The 20,439-nt window shown below is 40.7% G+C and overlaps 1 protein-coding gene across 1 annotated transcript in view; it reads left to right on the forward strand.

Annotated features, from left to right (window-relative positions):
- gnao1a (guanine nucleotide binding protein (G protein), alpha activating activity polypeptide O, a) overlaps nt 1-20,439 on the forward strand; it is a 120,621-nt gene that overhangs the window by 59,290 nt on the left and 40,892 nt on the right. The window contains exon 4 of the mRNA XM_074677738.1: nt 18,481-18,641. Coding sequence (XP_074533839.1) covers nt 18,481-18,641 — 161 coding nt within the window. The remainder of the gene's footprint in view (nt 1-18,480; nt 18,642-20,439) is intronic.

The following is a 20,439-nucleotide window of genomic DNA, read 5'->3' on the forward strand; positions in this document are numbered from 1 at the left end:
ATTTTAAATTAGTTGGTGATATATTCACATTTTCAAATGGGCTTTTATTTACCACAACAAAAGCCCTATTTACACAAGATTAGTTTCACCTGATCTGGGACCTCTCTGATCATTTCTAATAATTGCTGAGGACGTCTGTGTTTGTAATCCCATGTGAATCGACCATGTCCTTAATTTGTAAAACAAATATTTCCAGGTTAAATCGCCCTCCATATTTTGAGGCACACATAGGTCCACTGATAATACCAATCCAGTCCGAATCAGCATCTCTTTAATTTGGGTGGCAATACATTGTTTGGGAGATTGCTTAAGGAAATTTGTTGATCACTGTATTCACTGGTTACAATTGTTTTTAATGTTTCGTTTTTGCTCCACAACATTAAAAAGTTCAAAAGTTTCTTGCTTCATTTTTGTTCCACAAACCGATTCAGAGCTTTTATTTAAACTAGCCAACCAGTCTGAATACTCAGAAAACAGTCAAAATAGTACAAGATTTATTCACCACAGCTTAACACTGGATCTTTAACTTCTTTAGGTCAGAGATGATGATAATAATGAAGAATTTTATTAATATAGTGCTTTTCAAAAACTTAAAGGGGCTGTGAGGAGTTTCAGTGATCTTGAAGAAGTCTCCCTTCTAGGTATAGGCCTGAATGTAATCCACACTTTAAAATGAGATTATCGGCACCAATATTGCTGGTGACAGGTTATTTTAAATTGCTACTTCCTAGCTTCCTGGTTGGGTTGGGCAGGACTGGGTTGATTTGCGGCACATCTAGGTCTCTATGACAACACCACACTAGCTGACCAAGTTTAGTAGTAGAAGTAGTAAGTAGAAGATAGATCTATGTTTTTATCTGCTGTTGTTACGTTAGCCTACAGATACGTCGGAACACCAGGCTACCAAAGTCGCTACATATAGCCGGCTACTACAACGCTTGCTTAATGTCATGTTTCAAAACTGTATTACTACATAACTGTACTGATAAATATCTTACCTCTGCGGTCAAACGTGAAAAGCAAAGAACATTTGAATGATTGAATCTCCATTTCATTCCAAAACAAACACACGCCTCGCTAATAGTCATTTACAACAGTGTGTGGAGACTCCGGACCACAAGGTGGCGAGGGAGTCCAAATCAAACAGATCCTCCTCATAGCATAATTAAAGAAACTTTACAGATGTTAAAATCAATACAAGCAAGGAACACAAGTAAAACAAAACAACAGTATACACTTATAAATTGAAAGCTAGCTTAAAAAGGTGAGTTTTGAAGAGAGATTTAAATGTTGATGAGTTAAAGCAGTTTTGAATATCAGTGTAGCAGTATTAGCAGAGCGAGTTCCCTCAGCCTTCAGTTTTCCTTGTAGGTTAATGTCCATATGCTGGTTACACATTTCTCCTGTCAAGTTGTTGTATGACATAGTCATCCTGTATCCTTTATTCTACATTTAACCACTGCCGGTCTGCACTACTCCATGAGATGTCTGTTAAAATAACTAGCTTTACCAACTAGTAATCGCTGTGTCAACTCATCAGTCTCTGTGTACAACAGAGTACCTTCCACTGTATCATCCTTTTAATTCTTTGAAGTCTGCAAAGCCTTTCATCCCCTTTTCTTTTTCCCAGAGTGGTTTCTTCCTTCTTTCACTGGGATCCCTGAGGTCTCCGTGATCTGTTGGGAGATCTTTTCCACCATGTCAAGGATTTTTCCTGAATTCTCCTCCAAAGTTTATCCTGCCTACTACAGCTCTGGTGGGAACCTCTTAAAGCCTGTCTTGAGGGCATTCATGGCCTTAAAGCACCTTGGCTTTCTCTAGACTCTTTGAATGCTGTTGGTATACTTTACTCTTGAATCACCAAACTCCATATTCTGTCACTAAATGAAGCTGTACTGGTTCCCAACTCATGGTCAAGTTTGCTGCCTTAAACCTGCTCAAGAAATTTCAACAAAGGTCAAGTTTTCTGCATCTGAATTCAGACAACGCAGGGTGCTTGTTTCTGCTCCTCCCATCCTCATAGTGCTCAGCTGTGACAGTCTAAAAATACATAAGAAATCAATTTTTGATGATTCCAGACAACAGAGAAGCCTGGTCAATGTCTCCGAGAGCTGCCAGGTCAAACTTTGTCTGTAATAGATCTTCCTTATTTCCTCAAACATCTAATCATGCTGTTCTAAAACAGAACCTTTGACATGTTGGATAAAAGATGGTAGATAGATAGAAACTACATTTTGTTTAACTGTTTCTCTTGTTTATTCTTGCTTTATATGCAGCTTTACACTGTTCCTTGTGTAGGAACTCAAACCATGCCTGAAATACAGAAGTTTAACTGGATACCTCTCTTTATTTTTAGTGTTTGATCAATTGTTTATTCTGGGTTTATTGTATATTCACTGTGCATGGAGTTGTGCCAGTATGATGTGTGTCACTAGCTCACTTTAAGGACGAGGTATGTTTGGACAGAGGTGAGGTTACAGCTCAGTGTTTGATCTATCTATAACTGAAGTGAGAGAAGGAAGGGACGATGAGTGACGAAGAGGCAGATGGTAGAGAGTGACATTAGATACTCCAAAGACATGAAAAGAGAAGAAGTGAGGAAGGAGGCAGCACAGAGCATCATGGAGACTGAAAGGAGTTAGCTTGAAAAACACAAGAGAGGTATGGAGATGTTGTTGATCCCTATGGGGGTATGAGTTGTTTTTGCACTGGGAGAAAACCCAAAAGGAATTCAAAGGGGGAAAAAAAGTAAGAAAAACAAGAAGAGGAATATTCTCAACCTATCCAGTACAGACTTTAAAGGATGAGGAACAGGGGATTAGATACTGTACAGGGGATTAACTGGAAGTTCCTGTCTTTGTGGCTAACTGTATTAATGTGTTGCATGGATAATGCTTTTAGTCTTAGAACTAGACATGCGCTCATCTTTGATTGGTGCCAATTTCCTTAATTTTGTGCAATAGGTGATCGGCCTATCTTACATATGAAACTGATCATCTATACCTCTGGGAAGGTCTGATAGCCAGCCATTGTTGCTTTTTGCTCTGAGACGTAAAACTCAGGACACTTTATTGGTTGTTCAAGTCAAGATGTAAAGATTTCACAGGTATTATTCAATGATTTTCAATAAAGGGCTGTCTGCAGCCTTTTTAAAGAATGGCTACTGACAAAGATGGATTCCCTTTGTGTGTTTGTGTGTGTAGGTGTGTGTGTGTAGGTGTGTGTAGGTGTACCTCAGCCATGTATTGGTCCTGATTTAACATCCTTAGAGTATGAATGCATTCATTTTTAGTGCCGACCCATTTCTCACTGTCAGGCAGTAATTACATTTGAAGTGTCAGGAGACTTCATGTCATGAGGAAAGCTGTGAAAGCAGTTTATTTACTCAATTAATCTCAGTTAATGTTTGATTATGTGTGTTTGAAACAATGGCCCCACAGTGTTTTTTTTTTTTGATCGGATCAGATTAAGACAGTTTTAGACTGAAATCTTATAAAAGTTTTCCACTTTTTCTCAGGTAGGTTCTCTGCAGGTTTGACATGGAAGATCCAGATATCATCTGCATAGCAACATCAGTCTACATAACAGCTGTCTTTGTATCTTTTCAAATCTTTGACAAGACAATATGAAAGGACACAACAAAAGTGAGATCACTGTCACAAGAACAACAGATCTTAAGCACAGAATTTGGTGCTACAAGGAATATTTCTATTAAGCCAAGAAAACAAATTGTCAGCGTACTAGTTAACACAAGAAAACAAACTAATTCCCAACATTATAATAGTTTTAAGCCTGATATGTCAGTCACCACTTTACTCCAGTTGTGGCATTCGGACCCACTGGACACTGGAGACTCTCATTAGATATTTTAGGTAGTTTGTTTCTTGCACAAGTATTGCAATAGTTGAGTCATATCTTTAGTTTTTTTGCTATTTTAGCAGCTGTATAAATTGATCTTGTTCAGCGGTTTCAGTGAGGATCATGTCTTGAGCAATATGATTAGCTGCTGCCTTGATAATATCACCACTTTCACTTTCTTCATAAGCAAAGGACTGATAAATGCAGCTTGCAACTCAGGTTGCGTGGGTGCAGAAGGGTGTGAAGGCTAAACGCTAAGGGTTGCAACACACAGTTTTACACACTCTTTGTGTCATCTTTAAAAATCGTGGAAGAGTATTGATGTGCTCAAACTTTTTGCTGCAACATGATTTTATCAGGCAGCTCTTCTTCAGCAGTCTTTTCTTTGTCTCTGTTGCTGCAATTAGGAGCTGTTGTCGTGAGAGGCTGGTTTTTGGGTTTTGCTTAGAGGAAGAAAGGCGGGGCAGGTTACAGAGGAGCAGATGGTGACGAGAGAAATGGTTGAACTGGTGGCTCTGTGGATATAAATGTGTAATTTGACTACAATGCAAAGAACTAAGTCTTACTCTAAGCTGAAGGTGGACACCAGAGCTTTGTTAGTGTAAACACAAGCCTGTTAAGTAAACACATCTTCTCTCTGCTGCTGTGATCCGCTCCTGATCGTCAAACCTTTGCTTAAGTTGTTGTGCTCATTAGACTTTCCTCTCTGCAAAAACACAAAGACTTTTGCATTAATATGGTTTTGTCACACATTTGTGTTTCAATGCAAAGCCTACTTGCTCCACCTCTGCCTCTCCCCACCCTCTACAGCTCTTTAGGGTTGAGGTGGGGACAGTGGATAGATTTTTTTCTTTCCCAAGCTCTGTGGCTGTTATTGACTAAGTGTATTTTAACGATCCGCTCATATAACAGTACACAGTACAGGCCCCATAACCGCCACCTCCTTCTTATGTGTGTGTGTGTTTGTGTTGTTCTGGGTGTGGTTGCAGGATGCCCTGTGATGGTGCCAACCTAAGTTTCACTAGAGCAATGCACAGACCACACACACACACGGACAAATATGTATACAAAGTCTGTTTGTGTATATGTGTGTGTGTGTGTGTGTGTGTGTGTGTGTGTGTTAGAGCTCCATTGGGGCAGTCTGCAGGAGGGCTGAACAACAATTTAATATTTCATCACTTCCATTATTCAGCATGTGCTACAGAGAGGGAGGGAGTGGGCGAGACCAAGAGGGAGACAGGGAGACGGGGGGTGAAGGAGGCGGCGCACCTCCAGCTTTGACAGAACAGCTGACATCTGTATCAACAGGATGAGTCGAATTTGATCGACTGAAGTGAAGAAATTAAGCAGAAAATGGATTCAGTTCTATTAAGAGAAATAGAAGAGGGAGGGAGGAGGTGGAGGAGGAGAGATGGACGGATAGATGAAGGAAAAGGAGATGATGGTGCTGACGGAGAAAGAGGAGGAGGGTGCGGTTGAATGGATGGGAAGGGCAAAAGAGAGAAAGAGAGAGAATCTGAGATAAGTTGCATTCTTGGGAAATGAGGGTGGTCACCATGGCAACTGCAGCTGAGAGTCACATGATGCAGAGGAGTGAGAGGGAGGGAGGTGAGAGAATAAAAAAAGAGACTAAAGAGAGGGTGGGGCATGACAGCAGATGACAGAGCAGGGGAGGGGAGGACCAGAGTGTGTGTGTGTATGTGTCGGGGGGGGGGGGGGGGGGGGGGGGTAATTGGCAGAAATAATAAAGATAGAAATCAACATGTGATGGAAAGAGAGGAGAGACATTAAAACCATTTCTGCTCACTTTTTGTGCGTGTACCAAACACTGGGTTTGATTTCAGTGACTCCATGAGGGGAGCCCAGAGAGGAAACGATGACGGTGGAAATGTGTTTGCAAAGCATAAAAAGAGGTAAAGAGATAAAAGAAAAGTAAGAGACAGACAGATATATAGGAAAGAGAGGAGGGCAGAAAGACAAAAAAAAGAGGCGAGACATGGTGTGATTGACAAGTATGATAACGAGGTGATTGAAAGAGAGTGAACTGGTGTCCAAAAATAGAAGAGAAAGAGGGGGGAGTGAGAGTGAGAGCAGATTGTTGATGGAGAATGCCAGCCATGTTTTTTTTTCTGGGTTATCTGATGGCTGCTGCTCACTGTGACGTCAGTAACACACACATCCAACTCACATACACACCCTGACATGTACATTTTTGATTTTTAATGCACTGTCAGTGTTGTTTTGGTATGTTGTTTTTCCAAACACTTATAAGACATAACATCATGACCACCTGCAGAATCTTGTTTAGTAGAGACAGACCAATATGTTTTTTTTCAGGGTTGATATTGATTATTAGTCATCAAGGAGGCCGATATCTGATATTTGAAGCTGATATTCATTTACAGTAAAAGGGAAATTGCTTAACTTTGTATGTATATTAAACAGTTCCCAGGCTCAGCAGCATGTCTTATAAAGTTCAATGAACATTTTCAAATATAAGTAGCTCCCTAAAGTTTTCTACAGTAAGTTTTCCTTGCTTTTCTTGTAACTAATGGGTAACTGTGGGAAGGGCAATGCTGGAGACGGAGTAGTTACTGCAGAAGGAGGGGCGCAGTTGCACCAGAGCCAAAGTAACAGTTTCAAATGAATCATTTATCATCTGATGCATTAAAAAAAGGCCCATGCTCATATGCCCCAAAATACAGAATATTAGCCCGGCAGATTATCGGTTAATTAATTTTTTTTAGCCCCCTCTCCCCATCAGCCAAAGGCCAAACAGCCCTCACCTGATGAGACACCAGACCTCTGAAAGTGTGCTGTGGTATCTGGAACCAAGAAGTGTCCTTTAAGTACTGGTTTGTTTAGCTCATCACACAGAGTCTGGATTTGATTAAGATCAGGGGATTCAGACACTGACTGGTCTGCAGCTCCATAACTTACAAGCTGACCCCTTTCTATCTCGGGATGGGTACCTTTCACATTTGAAATGATACTGTATCAATGCTGGGTACCTGGCAATCGGTACCGGTACTCAACGGTACCAATTTTCTGTACTTTTTTGTGTCTATGTGGGAAAAAATATCAATTTGTTTGATAATAAAATATTTCTTTTTTCTATTTAACATATTTATTCTTCAATATATAACCTTGCAACGCTGTGTTCATGTCCAGCATGGAAAATCGCCTACTCTTCCACTCCCTCACAGTCACAAGGATGCATTTAGGTACCTAAACATGGTACCTTTTGATTTTACATGACTTGGTACCCGGTACTTGTAAAAGAATTCGGTCAGTACCTATTAAAGTACCTAATCAGGTACCCATCCTTATTTCTATCAGAACCAGCTTTCACTTTTGTCAGCAGTCTGAGCTCCAGCAGGTCTTCTGTTGGATCAGATTATCTAACAAATCTAAACACCTGATTTTAATCTGCCTGGAAAGATTTCCTGAGGTCTGTAATTCATGAATCATGTTTCATGTGTCATGTTGGTTTGAAATTACATCACTCAGCTATTGTGTTTATATTGTTGATAGATTTCAATTACACTTCCATATGTTGAGCCAGAATAAATTACTCATTCATTACTGCATATGTCCTGAAATTACTCCAGCTTGTAATGAAATAATTAAAGTCAGTATTTCATGTCAGATGATTAATGCTGTTGATAAACGGTTACAGAACAAATAGGATAATGCACACGAAAGCTTGCCATGATTGCAAAATCAGCTCCCCAAGGGGTTGATGAAAAGATAAGATGCATCCACTCTGCAGCTGCTTTACTTACATTAATGTTCGACAGAAAGCTCCTTATGGTGGGAAGTACTCACATTTTCTGCATTAAGATACAGTCAAGTGATCTGATTATTGTCAGCCGCCTGTAGCCGCATGATTTCTTCAACATGATGGAAAGAGCAAGCCAGCTGCCCTTCAGGCAGTAGTCTCTAAAACATGGACTTAGTCTTAGTGACATCTCCCATTAGTCTTTGAAGAGGTGCTATTAAGCCCAGAGATGCCAGTCAGTGTATTGAAACCACTGCCTCTAAATAACTTCTGACTGATCCAGAAGTTGGCACCGAGATGAAGTTGAGGCTGTAGCCTATAGCTGCCTGGAAAACATCAGCCTGTCAGTCAAAAGTGACCTGATTAAGTGTGATAATGTGTAACTATTAGCTATGATGTCATCCAGACGGGTAAGGTGCACCTCCTGTGCATTTGTCTGACGTAAATATTTAGGTACAGAGACTAAAACAGTTTTTTTGAAACAGGCTTTTAACATGTACTCCTGCAGTAACATTGATGTTTGATGTAAATTCTCACGTTTGTTTAGTTTTTAGAGTTAGGCTTGAAGTGGACGCTGAAAAAGCTGCAGTACTGTGCATTTCTGCACTGGCTTCAACAGCGGAGGTTCCCACTTTTATCAGCCAGTTGGTGCAGCTGCATATAAAGGGGGAGGTGGGGGTCAGGGGGTCAGGAAGAAAAGCAGCTTGTCAACTAGCTGAAAGGTCAACAGTTCAGTCTGGATCCCTCTGAATTAAGACATATCGCTTGGAAAGTATTGAACCTTGTCATCCCAAAGGCCATCAGTGTGCAAATCTTAAAGTTAGATTCTGAACAGCAGGTTGACGCTGCACAGCAGCCTCAGTGTATGAATGTCACTGAATGTTAACGTGTATTGGAAGCTGTTTAATCAGTTTGAGAACTGGGAAGACTTTGAAGGGCCTTATTGTAATGTCAAATGTGTCATTGTCCTAATATTGGCTCAAGAAATGTTGTCTGGCTGTCAAAACTCAGAACTTGTTGGTCATATCCACGTGCCTGACAGTGCTGCTGAGACTTTGGTGTACCGAGAAGAGAGAAATGAGTCACAGCTTTATCTCTTCTGGCCAAAATCATTAGATCACTAAGTTGGACTGCAACTACCTCTCAAAACTGAGCGCTCTGACTGCTGCTTGTGTAGTTCAAAGCCTAAATGAAAGCTTATAGCGTTGAATCTTAAATGCACATGATCATGATTGAATAGATTTCCTTGTCTTGTAGAGTTTTGTGCTTGTAGATGGGGTTAGTGGATCTAAAATATATGCAGAAGTGTTTCCCTGCAGAGTTTTACGCACATATCTCACATTGATCTAGTTATGTCTCAGAAGATAAGAGGGGGTAATTTCATTGGGCAAAGGTTAGAGGATAATTACTCTCTGTTTCCTTGACAACATTGCTGCATGAGTGTGTGTATGTGTGTGTGTGCATGTGTGAGTTTCTGTGTATGCTTGCTTGCTTCCTGGCTGTATCACCAAAAAAGAAAAAAAAATTATCTCAGTGTGCACACATCAACACACTGACTCACACTCACACACACAGGAGCAAACACACATCAACACACACACATACCAGCAGTGAGCCTTTCACTGTGCCTGTTTCACCGGTATGCCTGGCCCAGCCTGTGGGCTTAAAGTGTGTCGGTGGCCCACTGCCCAGCTCTCCAAACTGGAACACACTCTGTCTGGACACACACACATCCACACACAAGCAGAAAACGGGCTCAGTTTCTTGTCGTGCTGTCCCTCATTCATTCCCACACACCCTATGTACACACACACTCTCTTGCTCCGTCCATATGAGGAGGCATTGTGTGTCTGCTGAGCGACAGCACAGAGTGTCAGTAGCTGAGAGGGAGCTGGAACAGAGCCTCACAAGCGCTGAAACGCATTTACATCAAATCAAACTGCTCAGAGTGGGATTGGCGCCAGAGTGGGGAATGACAGATTGAGAGAGCTGTGGCTCGATAGCTGAAGATTGCACGGCACCACCTAATCAGCATAAACACAGTCTTCCGTCGGTGCTGGAACACATTTGGCTCAAGAATATTACCATACGAGCAAGAAAACAAAGATCTGCATCCTCAGTTCATATACTCTGAAATATTTACACATTTAAAAAACAAGTTGTTGTAATTTAAATGTTTATTCATGCTGATAAAACGTGGAAAAGTTCATGTTATTGGTTCTCTAGCTGTACATGACAAATTGATGCTTAGGCCAGGGAAGAACTAAAAGCACTATGTCCTCAGCTGATCTCTCGCACAGATATGCTCCATAATATGATCCCTGCTGAATAAGTGACACCTATTACCTTTAATGCTATTGCCCTTGTTGACTGGAGAAGCCACTCTGACAAGATGGTGCACCATGTGTCAGTGCAACCCCTGGCTGATGAGTAAAAGGCTAAGTTTGTACAGAATGTTAGCCACTCTGATAATCTGATGGTTAGTTGCTCAGTTTAGTCAAAAACTAAGGAATACACTTCCCTTAAATTTGGTTATTACAGTCTTTGTTTCATCTGGATGAATTTCTTTTGGCTCAGTCATCAGATCAAATTTTCTAATGTCACCAAACTTAGCTTTATAGCATTTTCAAGCTGTTTGATGAAACAGCTCTCATCCTCTCATCATGCTTACATCAGTATTAACGTTTGAAAGGCGTTAGCCTGCTAGCCTTGTTACCACATTGCTCTGAATTACTCTAAAACAGTAGTTCTCAGAATTTTTTCAGTGACATACCCCCTATGACATGTATTTTTTTCGCCATATACCCCCTAACAAGTGCAAATTAGTTTTGGTTGGGAAAAAAATGTAAAACAGCGATGTCAAACAGCGATGTCAAACAGCGATGTAAAACAGCGATGTAAAACAGCGATGTAAAACAGCAATGTAAAACAGCGATGTAAAACAGCGATGTAAAACAGCAATGTAAAACAGCGATGTAAAACAGTGATGTAAAACAGCGATGTAACACAGCGATGTAAAACAGCGATGTAAAACAGCGATGTAAAACAGCGATGTAAAACAGCGATGTAAAACAGCGATGTAAAACAGCGATGTAAAACAGCGATGTAAAACAGCGATGTAACACAGCGATGTAACACAGCGATGTAAAACAGCGATGTACTATTAGTGTCTATTGGATAAAGTACTCTGTTTAAGAACTGAAACTTATTTGGATTCAAACATCGATTGAATAAATTGTGTTAAAGGGATTTTTCTTGGTTGATATTTATTTGGAATATACATTTTTGAATCTTGCGTACCTCCTGGAGTGCCCTCGCGTACCTTCAGGGGCACGCGTACCCCCATTTAAGAACCACTGCTCTGAAACACTCATAGGCAGTGTGGTCTATTTGACAGCCACATCACTTGTTTCTGGTCCCACTAAATTGCTGCTTGTTCTTCCACAGCAATTATGAGCATTGTGTCATTTCAAAACCGATACGTGCTGCTGTTTATCATACAGTGATTATTACAATAGAAGCCATCTGAGGACATTGATGTAAGGCCATTGTAGAAATGTTGTAAATGCAGGAAATATGATGCTGCCCAGAGGACTAACACAGCTTGTGGCCCTTGTTGTTTAGTTGCATTTGGAAGGAGGTGCACATGCAGAGGCTTTTGTGAAGGAAAAGGGCTTCAGAGAATCATGATGTAGGCCACAGCGTCAATTTGACACAGAAGCATAAAGCAAGCTTTGGTCTCTATTAGAGCTGACTTGAGTAAATTCTTACAGAGGTGTATCCCCTCACATGTTTTCTTTCTGAAATACATATTTAGTGTTGGTAATGTTTTTTTTTAAGGTTGAAATATCATTATCAGTATATTTTTTAGCTTTGAATTAGGCCTAACAATGAAAAAAACTCAGATTTAGCTTCATCTGACCCCATTATAATGAAAAGAAGCATGAAAAATACATTCAGGCCTTCATCCTGGTAAAATATATGCTTATATGCTATGGTGTAGGTTTTTTTTTTTTTTTAAATTTTCATGTACTTTTATAAATGTACATTTCTTCATCGTGTTTATTGTGAATACTCATATTATAGCCACAATGAGACTGTGGTTTATTGCCTTTTTGTGCCACAGCTGACCTTTTTTGATCACCTGAACTCAAATGGAGCCCACTGGTCACAGCACAAAGAGCCATTCGTTTTTCCATGTGCCATGAACCTGAGGTGTCCTCTCATCCTGCCTGTTGCTGAGTGCAGAGTCAGTGTAACACTGAGGCAGAGTATTAAACAGAGTGCGAGCGTAATCTTTGGGGAAAGGATCAGATGAGGTGAGGACTTTCCAGCTGTATGGCTCTCAGTTGAAGGTAAAGGTCAGAGGAGGTGACGCTTGTAAATCGGTAACTCTGGAACAGAACGTCTTCTTTTGATTCACAGGTGTGCTGTGCTCATTCAGCCTCTACGTAAGGTGGCAGTGACCCACATTGGTTGGTACCCTGTACATGTTGAATTAAAAGGGCTGTGAATGTAATGATGTCCTGTGTGGAGGATTTATTGGCTTTAGACTGAGGACAATAACAGACATGTGAAAGGTCCTCCAGTAAGTGCTGTAGCACACTGATTGGCTATTGAACAGAGGGAAGAGGTGCAAATGGAGAAAATGACCAGATGTAGAGGATGCTGGGAGGATGATGATAGAGATGACAATGGCACTGATTATTTCCCATTATGTCCATGCAAGGATGTAGAGTAAGTCTGCCCATCTACAAAAAGTCATCAAGATGCAAGTGATAGCAACTCTTGCTGTGGATGTTCTAAAGCAAATAATTTACTGGGCATTTAACAGAAATTCAACTTGTGAACTCAAATGGACTAAAAGAAAAAGGTCTTAATTCAACACATTGTCATGGGAATCATGGGTAAAAGAAATGCTGTCAAATTGTTTTTCTAAGTGGCTAACATTAGCAGAGCTAGCACCACCTTATCTCCATGCCTGTGCTGGTTTTAACAGTAATCAGACACTTCCATAATACAACTTCATCTGTATCATCAACATCATTAAATTTTTTTTAAAAAACACTAAATTGTACAACACTAGGAGATAACATTCATCATGTTCAGACAGCAGCGTGCTACGGCATTTTGACAACAACGAATAACCAAAGCTCCACTTCCAGCGGGTGATGGATGGCTACGCCACAGCTAAGATAGAACACAGGAGCAGCATTTCAAGACTTTACTTTAACTCCATCAAACAACCAGTAGCTCTGGTGCTTGTGAGAGAGGACAAGAACATTAAATCATTAAGTGTGCCCAAAGCACACATCTCTAACAGGTTTAGATGCTGCATTTAAAAAGTAGGTTCATTGTTGATATGGGTTGGGCACTAACAAATCTACAAAGTTAATTGTCAGAGTCAATCATAAACAAAAATACATCAGTTTAAAGAATAATTGAGTATGAAATTGATATAAAGAGTCATTTTATTTGATGAATCATATTTTATTTAGTTATTGAAAAGGGAAAATGTGCATCGATTTACATTTTTACAAATGCAAATGCTCCTAGGTTAACCAAAAGGCCTATTTTCATCGACTGTCTCTTTGCCAGATGTTATTTTGCAACATAAAAGAAGAAAACCAAGACAGTGTGTTCAAAGCAGAGTGTAGGAATACATGTTAAAGATGGATAAAAACTAATAATATCAAAAGACATTAACGGTAACAGTACAATATCACTGACTGTCATCAGGGGCAATTTTGGGTTCAGTGTCTTGCCAAAAGACTATTGTGGCATGTGACTGCTGGAGCTGGGATTAACTCACCCTGTGTGCGTGTATGTGTGTTGGTGCTTGTTCTGTGTTGATGAACTTTACTCAGAGAGAGGTTTCAATTATTTCGTGAAGGAATACATACAGGGGGGCAAAAATAAAAAGAACAGATATTGCCTTTTTAGTACAACTCTGTGACTCTTTCAGGAGCAGAAAATTTTCTTTAGTAACACATTCAATGTTGACACTTCTGTGATTCCACTGCTCTGATTGTGTAAAGAATATTATTGAGATTTTGATATTGGCAAAAAATAAGATGATCACAAGCAAGACTAAAATAAGAAGATTTAGTCTCCAAATAATAACAGGCAGCGAAAAATCCTGAGTCACTCTGTGCGAGTTAACAACAGGGGAGTGAGGAATTGAAATGAGCAGTATGATCCTGAAGCAAAGCTTGGCTCAAAATAACCACACAGGCTCCATAAAGGTGCTCTCAGTAAATAATGGTTAAAAATTAATAACCTGTGTGCACCTGCAGGCCTCGGTGACTGTTTTGTGTGCGTGTGTGTGTGTGTACATGTATTTTAGTGCACGCTGCTGCACACTGCACCCTCGAGGTCATCACGTGGATGCAGTTTTTCAGTCCAGAAAGAAAGCTGATACAGATGTATATTTAAACATGCACAACAATAAGTCAATACAAGTAACCATACAGGACAAATGCAGGAACACACTGGTCACATGTTTTTATATACTTGCATGTTCATTCTACCTCCCTTCCCCACACACACACACCTTAGTGACAGAGTTAAAATTGGTGTAGCACAGCAGTGGTCAGAGAGAGGGAGAGGAGCGGGCTGGGACAAAGAGGAGAGAGGAGAAAGAGTAATGAAAGGAGATGAGATTGCTGATTGAAAGAGAGGACAGAAAGGGAAGGAGATTAGGGGGGAGCAAAAACAAAAATAGAGTGAGGGAGAGAAGGAGACTGACCAGAGGGCAGTGACAATAATAAGATAGACAGGATGGACAGAAATAAAGAGGAAAACAGAGAAAGTTAGAAGATGGAGGGAGGAAATGGAGACATGACACCATTGGAGGACAAAGGCAGAAGAAGAAAACAAACCCAATCACTACGTCGTTCAGATGGAAGGAGAGATGGAGGGCAGGCAGATCCAAAACACAGAAACAAAACACTCTGGAGATGAGTGCAGCAGTGAAAATGAGACTGTGTCCGAGATGATGATGATGGAGGAATAGCTAATAGAGAGAGACAGACTGGACCACTGCATGAGATGGACAGGGTGGAGAGATGTTATTGTTTCCTGCAGAGAGTGAAAAAGAGGAGTAACCCGATTGAAAATGTAAAGGGATAATCAATGAAAAAAGGCATCTGTCGACACAAACATGATAAGTGGAACACTAAGGTCATTCTTAAAGGTGTACTAAATTAACTTTAGAGAAAAGAAGTTTTTCCTTTTATCTTTGCACACCTATCCACACTGTCTTCACAAATAGTTAAGATTACACATACAAGTTAAATAAATTGAAAGCTGTATCATAAAAGCTTAAGATTTAAAACCCAAGTTTGATGACAGACTTCAAGCCAGCAAATGGCTGCTGCTTTTAGCCAAAATTATGTTTTATAGTCTCCGGAGGTTTCCATCACCCTGACCTTGTAGGAGATATCTCTGGCCAGACTGGATGTGAATGTATTAGTGGTCTCAGTCTGGAGTTAGTGGATGGGTTGTAGCACTGGGTAGACCCATCATTCCTTTAGGCCGTCCTACACTCATCATTCTGCACTCTGTGGGGATGTTCTAGGTATTTGAACAAGTTGTTTGTGTTGCTTTACAGAAAAAATACAGGTTTCATACACTTTTAGCGCAGGGAACTGTCAACGCTCACATTTTTTCTGCTAAAATAATCATCTTTGGGTCAGCACTGACAGATTATGGGTGTTGATTTTTCGAGTCTGAGCACATCATCTCTTTTTTTCCATGCATCTTTTCAACATATAGAATAGAATAGAACTTTATTGTCATTGCAACAAGTACGACAAAATTGAAGTCACAGCAGCAATCAAGAAAACAAAAGTAAGAAAGTGTATGGAAAGTGCAAAAAAAGTCTATAAGAAGATACTGACAGCTTGTCCATCATTTTCCAGTTCAGCCAGCCTGAGTTTCTTCAGTCATGCTCCATCTCTGTCTCCTGAATCCTGTCTGCTCACAGCAGGAGAAGTTCTTCCAATGTGGCGTCGGTGTCTGTTGTTAACTCAATTAACCATGTCTGTGAATAGCATGATGCTACTCTGCCCTCTGGTATTCCCTCTGTTGCTGGGTTAGCACAGCTAGCTCCTCCATCTTATTGGAGATAGACCTTACGTTCCCAACAACAAAGGATGGAAGGACAGGTCCATGTCATCACTTCTTAGCTCACACCTGAGAACCAGCACGTCGTCCTCACCTCCTTCTCCTCACCTTGTGGGAAGACATCAGGGCTTACACCAGTTAGCAGTGATATGCTAACAGCTGAGTTCACATGTAAACAATGCAGCCATGGTTACATGTAGGCTCTCCAGACAAACACAGGAGAAAAAGTAGTAAAAATATCACTGAAGCCACAAAAAGTTTGGTGTCCATGACCAACAAATGAGCCATACAAAGTAATGATCCACTCCAAATACAAAGATTAGGAAAAAGAGACAAAAAATAAAAAGAAACGGACAAGGAAGAGAGAGCTGCTGCAAAAGGCAGTCAAAGCCAACAGGGCGGCACCTAACATTTCATATACCATATGAAATGTGAAAATATTGGGGTTTTTTTTGCTGAACAATGCCTGCCCTTAACCCAAAATCCAAATCCAAAGTTTTTTTCCTACCTACCAGTCACTGTTGTTAAATCTTTGCCCCTTAAATGCTGCTACAAGCCAGGACCTCTGGACTCCCTCCATGGGGGAAAAAACAGTTACCTGAAGGAGCACTAAATCTGATATGCAGCTGAGCTTTTCAAAGGCACCTGATTTCAGTTTCAGTAGCGCTTGGAATGATGTGTTTATTGTGAAAAGGTCAGTTTTGTGTGTATTACAATAAATGCTAAATACCACTCAATAACAAACTACATTTCACTCTCTTTACACACAGGGACTCAATAGCTCTTGAAACAGCAACTGATGTGGTCCATTCTAATATATTTCATCAGTATTCACATGATGGATTATAGTTCAGATATTTATGGTTCCCAGAAAACAAAGTGACTCTGTGATTCCCTGAATTCAATCTCCAAGGACTCCTTGAGTTTGACATTTGCTGCACACAGTGAAATACCTCAAAGAGTGATGTAATAGATTGGGATTCATTTGGATGTGAAGGTCACAGGAGGATCGTCTGTATTTACTTTAACAATGTCCAGACTTCCTGTAACACCACAATCAGGTCATAGTTTTCTTATACAAAGAAAACTATGTAACAATAAATTAACCCCTGTAGAGGGTTACAATAAATGCACTGGTACATTTTTTAACAGATGGTTCATCTCACTGCCTTTGAGGTTTCCCTGCTTCACGCTACTTTGAGGGTTTTTTGCCTCTTATTGAAATATTAGTACAACTTCTAGTTTCCTCACTTTCACTTCCTTTTCATGACCAGATTAAATGATTATTTGAAATTTAAACATGAAACACGTTTCCTCAACAACATACTCATTTTTTGGGACACCTTAAGCAACAACATTTTGCTCCAGAGACTGAAGCCACCCAGGTTTTCTGTTAGAGGGATTTTAGGATTTTAGAGTTGTCCACTTGATTTTTACCCATGTACTCCATCTCTATACTTTATCTGATGACTCATAGTTTGAGATGTCTGTAAAGGTATATCTGGGTTGAAAAAGTATATGCTGATGTATAGGTACAAGTCTGTTTTTGTTTGCTCTGACTAATGTGTTATGAAACCACTTTGAGCACGATGTAATGTATAGGCTCAGGAGGTATTTCTGTAACTGAGGCCATTACTACAGTTCTATCAACTAAAGGGATCCCATGTACAGATGACTTTAAGGACTTTGAGGGAGACTTTCTTTAAACTAAATTTGAAGAAACATTACTAACTTCAAAAGTCAAAAGAAAAGCATTTTTCATAACTGAATCCCTGGTTTAAGATGTCCTATGATAAAACTAAGAAGGAAAGGGATAGAAATGAGTTTATCAGCATGTGTTAAGTGTCGCTCTTTAATCAGGAGTTAAATTATTTGCATCTGAAGCCAGCAGGCATTAGAAGGTCAAAGGTTAAATGCCTAGTGTTCTTGTATTATTACTTTTACCAAGGATGGCTGTGTAGGAGATAAGTGAAGGGGTAAGAAATCAATAAAAGCTCAGAGCCGTGGCGAGGAAAAGGGGAGGTGATCTATAGCTGGATCCAGACATGATGCTGGTGATAGCAGCAGAAACTTTATCAGGTCTCTGCAGCTGGAGATCAGCAGTAAGTATACAAAAGAGGAATATAAGCAGAAATCACTTGAATAAACTCATGGATGCATCGCAATATGTGATGATTTCTACCCTGAAGAAACGTGGTAAAGCAACTGTAAGTTGATCATCAGTTTCATCCTTCTGAAGAGATGTGATACAGGAATTAGCCTGATCCAGGCTACAGCTGGCAGCTTTGGCAGCTTTGCTCAGCTCTGTCACCCTATTGATGTGTCCGTTCTGACAGCCTTGTAGTTTAAACCCCCTCTTGAGATATGGCGGTTACTAGGGGCAACATGTCTTTGAGTAGAAAGAGCTCAGTACAGAACAACATTTTCTGCTTCTAAGGAGAACAGAGCCAGAAATCCGCTGCATGAAACCAACCTCTGACGTGGACTTCTGCTCACAAAAAGAACAAGAAATAACCTTCAGATGCTTTCTGTTGAGTTGCTTCCTTTAATATTGCTTTAAAAAAAGGATGTGTTAGCTTTTGACCTGTGGAGAAACTGGACCATGGAGATGAAAGGGGTCATTTCTCTCTCGCTCTTCTGGTGATGTGGCCACAACACTCTGAGGCCTCTGACGATGCTAATCCCCTGCTTTTCCCCTCTTGTGTTTCCTCCAGGCGGATGCTAAGATGGTGTGTGACGTGGTCAGCCGTATGGAGGACACAGAGCCTTACTCCGCTGAGCTGCTCTCCGCCATGATGCGTCTGTGGTCTGATTCTGGCATCCAGGAGTGTTTCAGCCGCGCCCGAGAGTACCAGCTCAACGACTCAGCGCAGTAGTACGTACAGTCCTTGTGATATTTTGTTTGTGTTGTTTGTGAGGCTGCCTCCTGCGTCAGGGAACAACAAATCAAACTTGTAAATTAAACATTTTGTCTGTTTGCTTTGAGAGAAATATCCTGGCTGATGTCTGCCTGCTGTGTTTTACATATCATTCACAATTAATTTGTACCTTCAGCTCTGAAGCGAGTAAACCTAATTTGTGCACCTGTTCCATTAATTGTTTGGCATGTGTAGGTGTGTGTTTATATTCAACCCTTAAGCAAAAAAAGGCTGTTTGTTCTGAATATTGCCAGCATTGGTGTAGCTAATTCAGTAGTCCCACATCATAAACTCAGCATGGTATGAAGTATATATACATTCACCGGCCACTTTATTAGGCACACCTGTCCAACTACTCATTAACGCAAATTTCTAATCAGCCAATCACATGGCAGAAACTCAATGCAGTTAGGCATGTAGACATGGTCAAGACGATCTGCTGCAGTTTAAACCAGAGAGGGAAAGAAAGGTGATTTAAGTGATTTTGAACATGGCATAGTTCTTGGTGCCAGATGGGCTGGTCTGAGTATTTCAGAAACTGCTGATCTACAGGGATTTTAACCAACAACCATCTCCAGAGTTTACATAGAATGGTCCCAAAAAGAGAAAATATCCAGTGAGCGGCAGTTCTGTGGGGCAAAATGTCTTGTTGATGCCAGAGGTCAGAGGAGAATGGACAGACTGGTTGGAGCTGACAGAAAGGCAACAGTACCAACTCAAATAACCACTGGTTACAACCGAGGTCTGCAGAAGAGCATCTCTGAACACAACACGTCCAACCTTGAGGCAGATGGGCTACTGCAGCAGAAGACCACACCAGGTGACCCTCCTGTCAGCTAAGAACAGGAAACTGAGGCTACAATTCACACATCTACACCAAAACTGGACAATAGAAAATTTTAAAAACGTTGCCTGCTCTGATGAGTCTGGATTTCTGCTCCACATTCAGATGGTAGGGTCAGAATTTGGCATCAACAACATGAAAGCATGGATCCATCCTGTCTTGTATCAACGGTTCAGGCTGCTGCTGGTGATGTAATGGTGTGGGGGATGTTTTCTTGGCTCACTTTGGGCCCCTTAGTACCAACTGAGCATGGTTTTAAGTCCACAGCCAACCTGAGTATTGTTGCTGACCATGTCCATCCCTTTATGAGCACAGTGTACCCATCTTCTGATGGATACTTCCAGCAGGATAACGCTCCATGTCATAAAGCTGGAATCATCTCAGACTGGTTTCTTCAATATGACAATGAGTTCCCTGTACTCAAATGTCCTCCACAGTCCCCAGATCTCAGTCCAACAGAGCACCTTTGGGATGTGGTGGAACAGGAGATTCTCATCATGGATGTTCAGCCGACAAATCTGCAGCAACTGTGTGATGCTATCATGTCAATATGGACCAAACTCTCTGAGGAATCTTTCCAGTACCTTGTTAAATCTGTGCTATGAAGGATTAAGGCAGTTCTGAAGGCAAAAAGGGGGTCCAACCCGGTACTAGCAAGGTGTACCTAATAAAGTGGCTGGTGAGTGTGTGTATGTATGCTGTTATGTATGTATGAGTTTCGAAGTCTGGATCAATACGTCACTCATTAGTCTCCCTTAATCCCCTAACCCTGTATAAAATACATGCCCTCAAACACACACTCAGGTTGTTTTTTTATTTTTAATCTTCTAAATGCGATGATGCTCCAGCTATTACGACATGCAGTCAATCACCAGTACAAGTATCCAGCCTGATTTATGCGGAGTGCCTGT

This window comes from Halichoeres trimaculatus, unplaced genomic scaffold (assembly GCF_033239565.1).
Source record: "Halichoeres trimaculatus isolate MK-OKI-2021-1 unplaced genomic scaffold, fHalTri1.1 fHalTri1_scaffold_10, whole genome shotgun sequence".
In the NCBI taxonomy this organism is placed as follows: domain Eukaryota; kingdom Metazoa; phylum Chordata; class Actinopteri; order Labriformes; family Labridae; genus Halichoeres; species Halichoeres trimaculatus.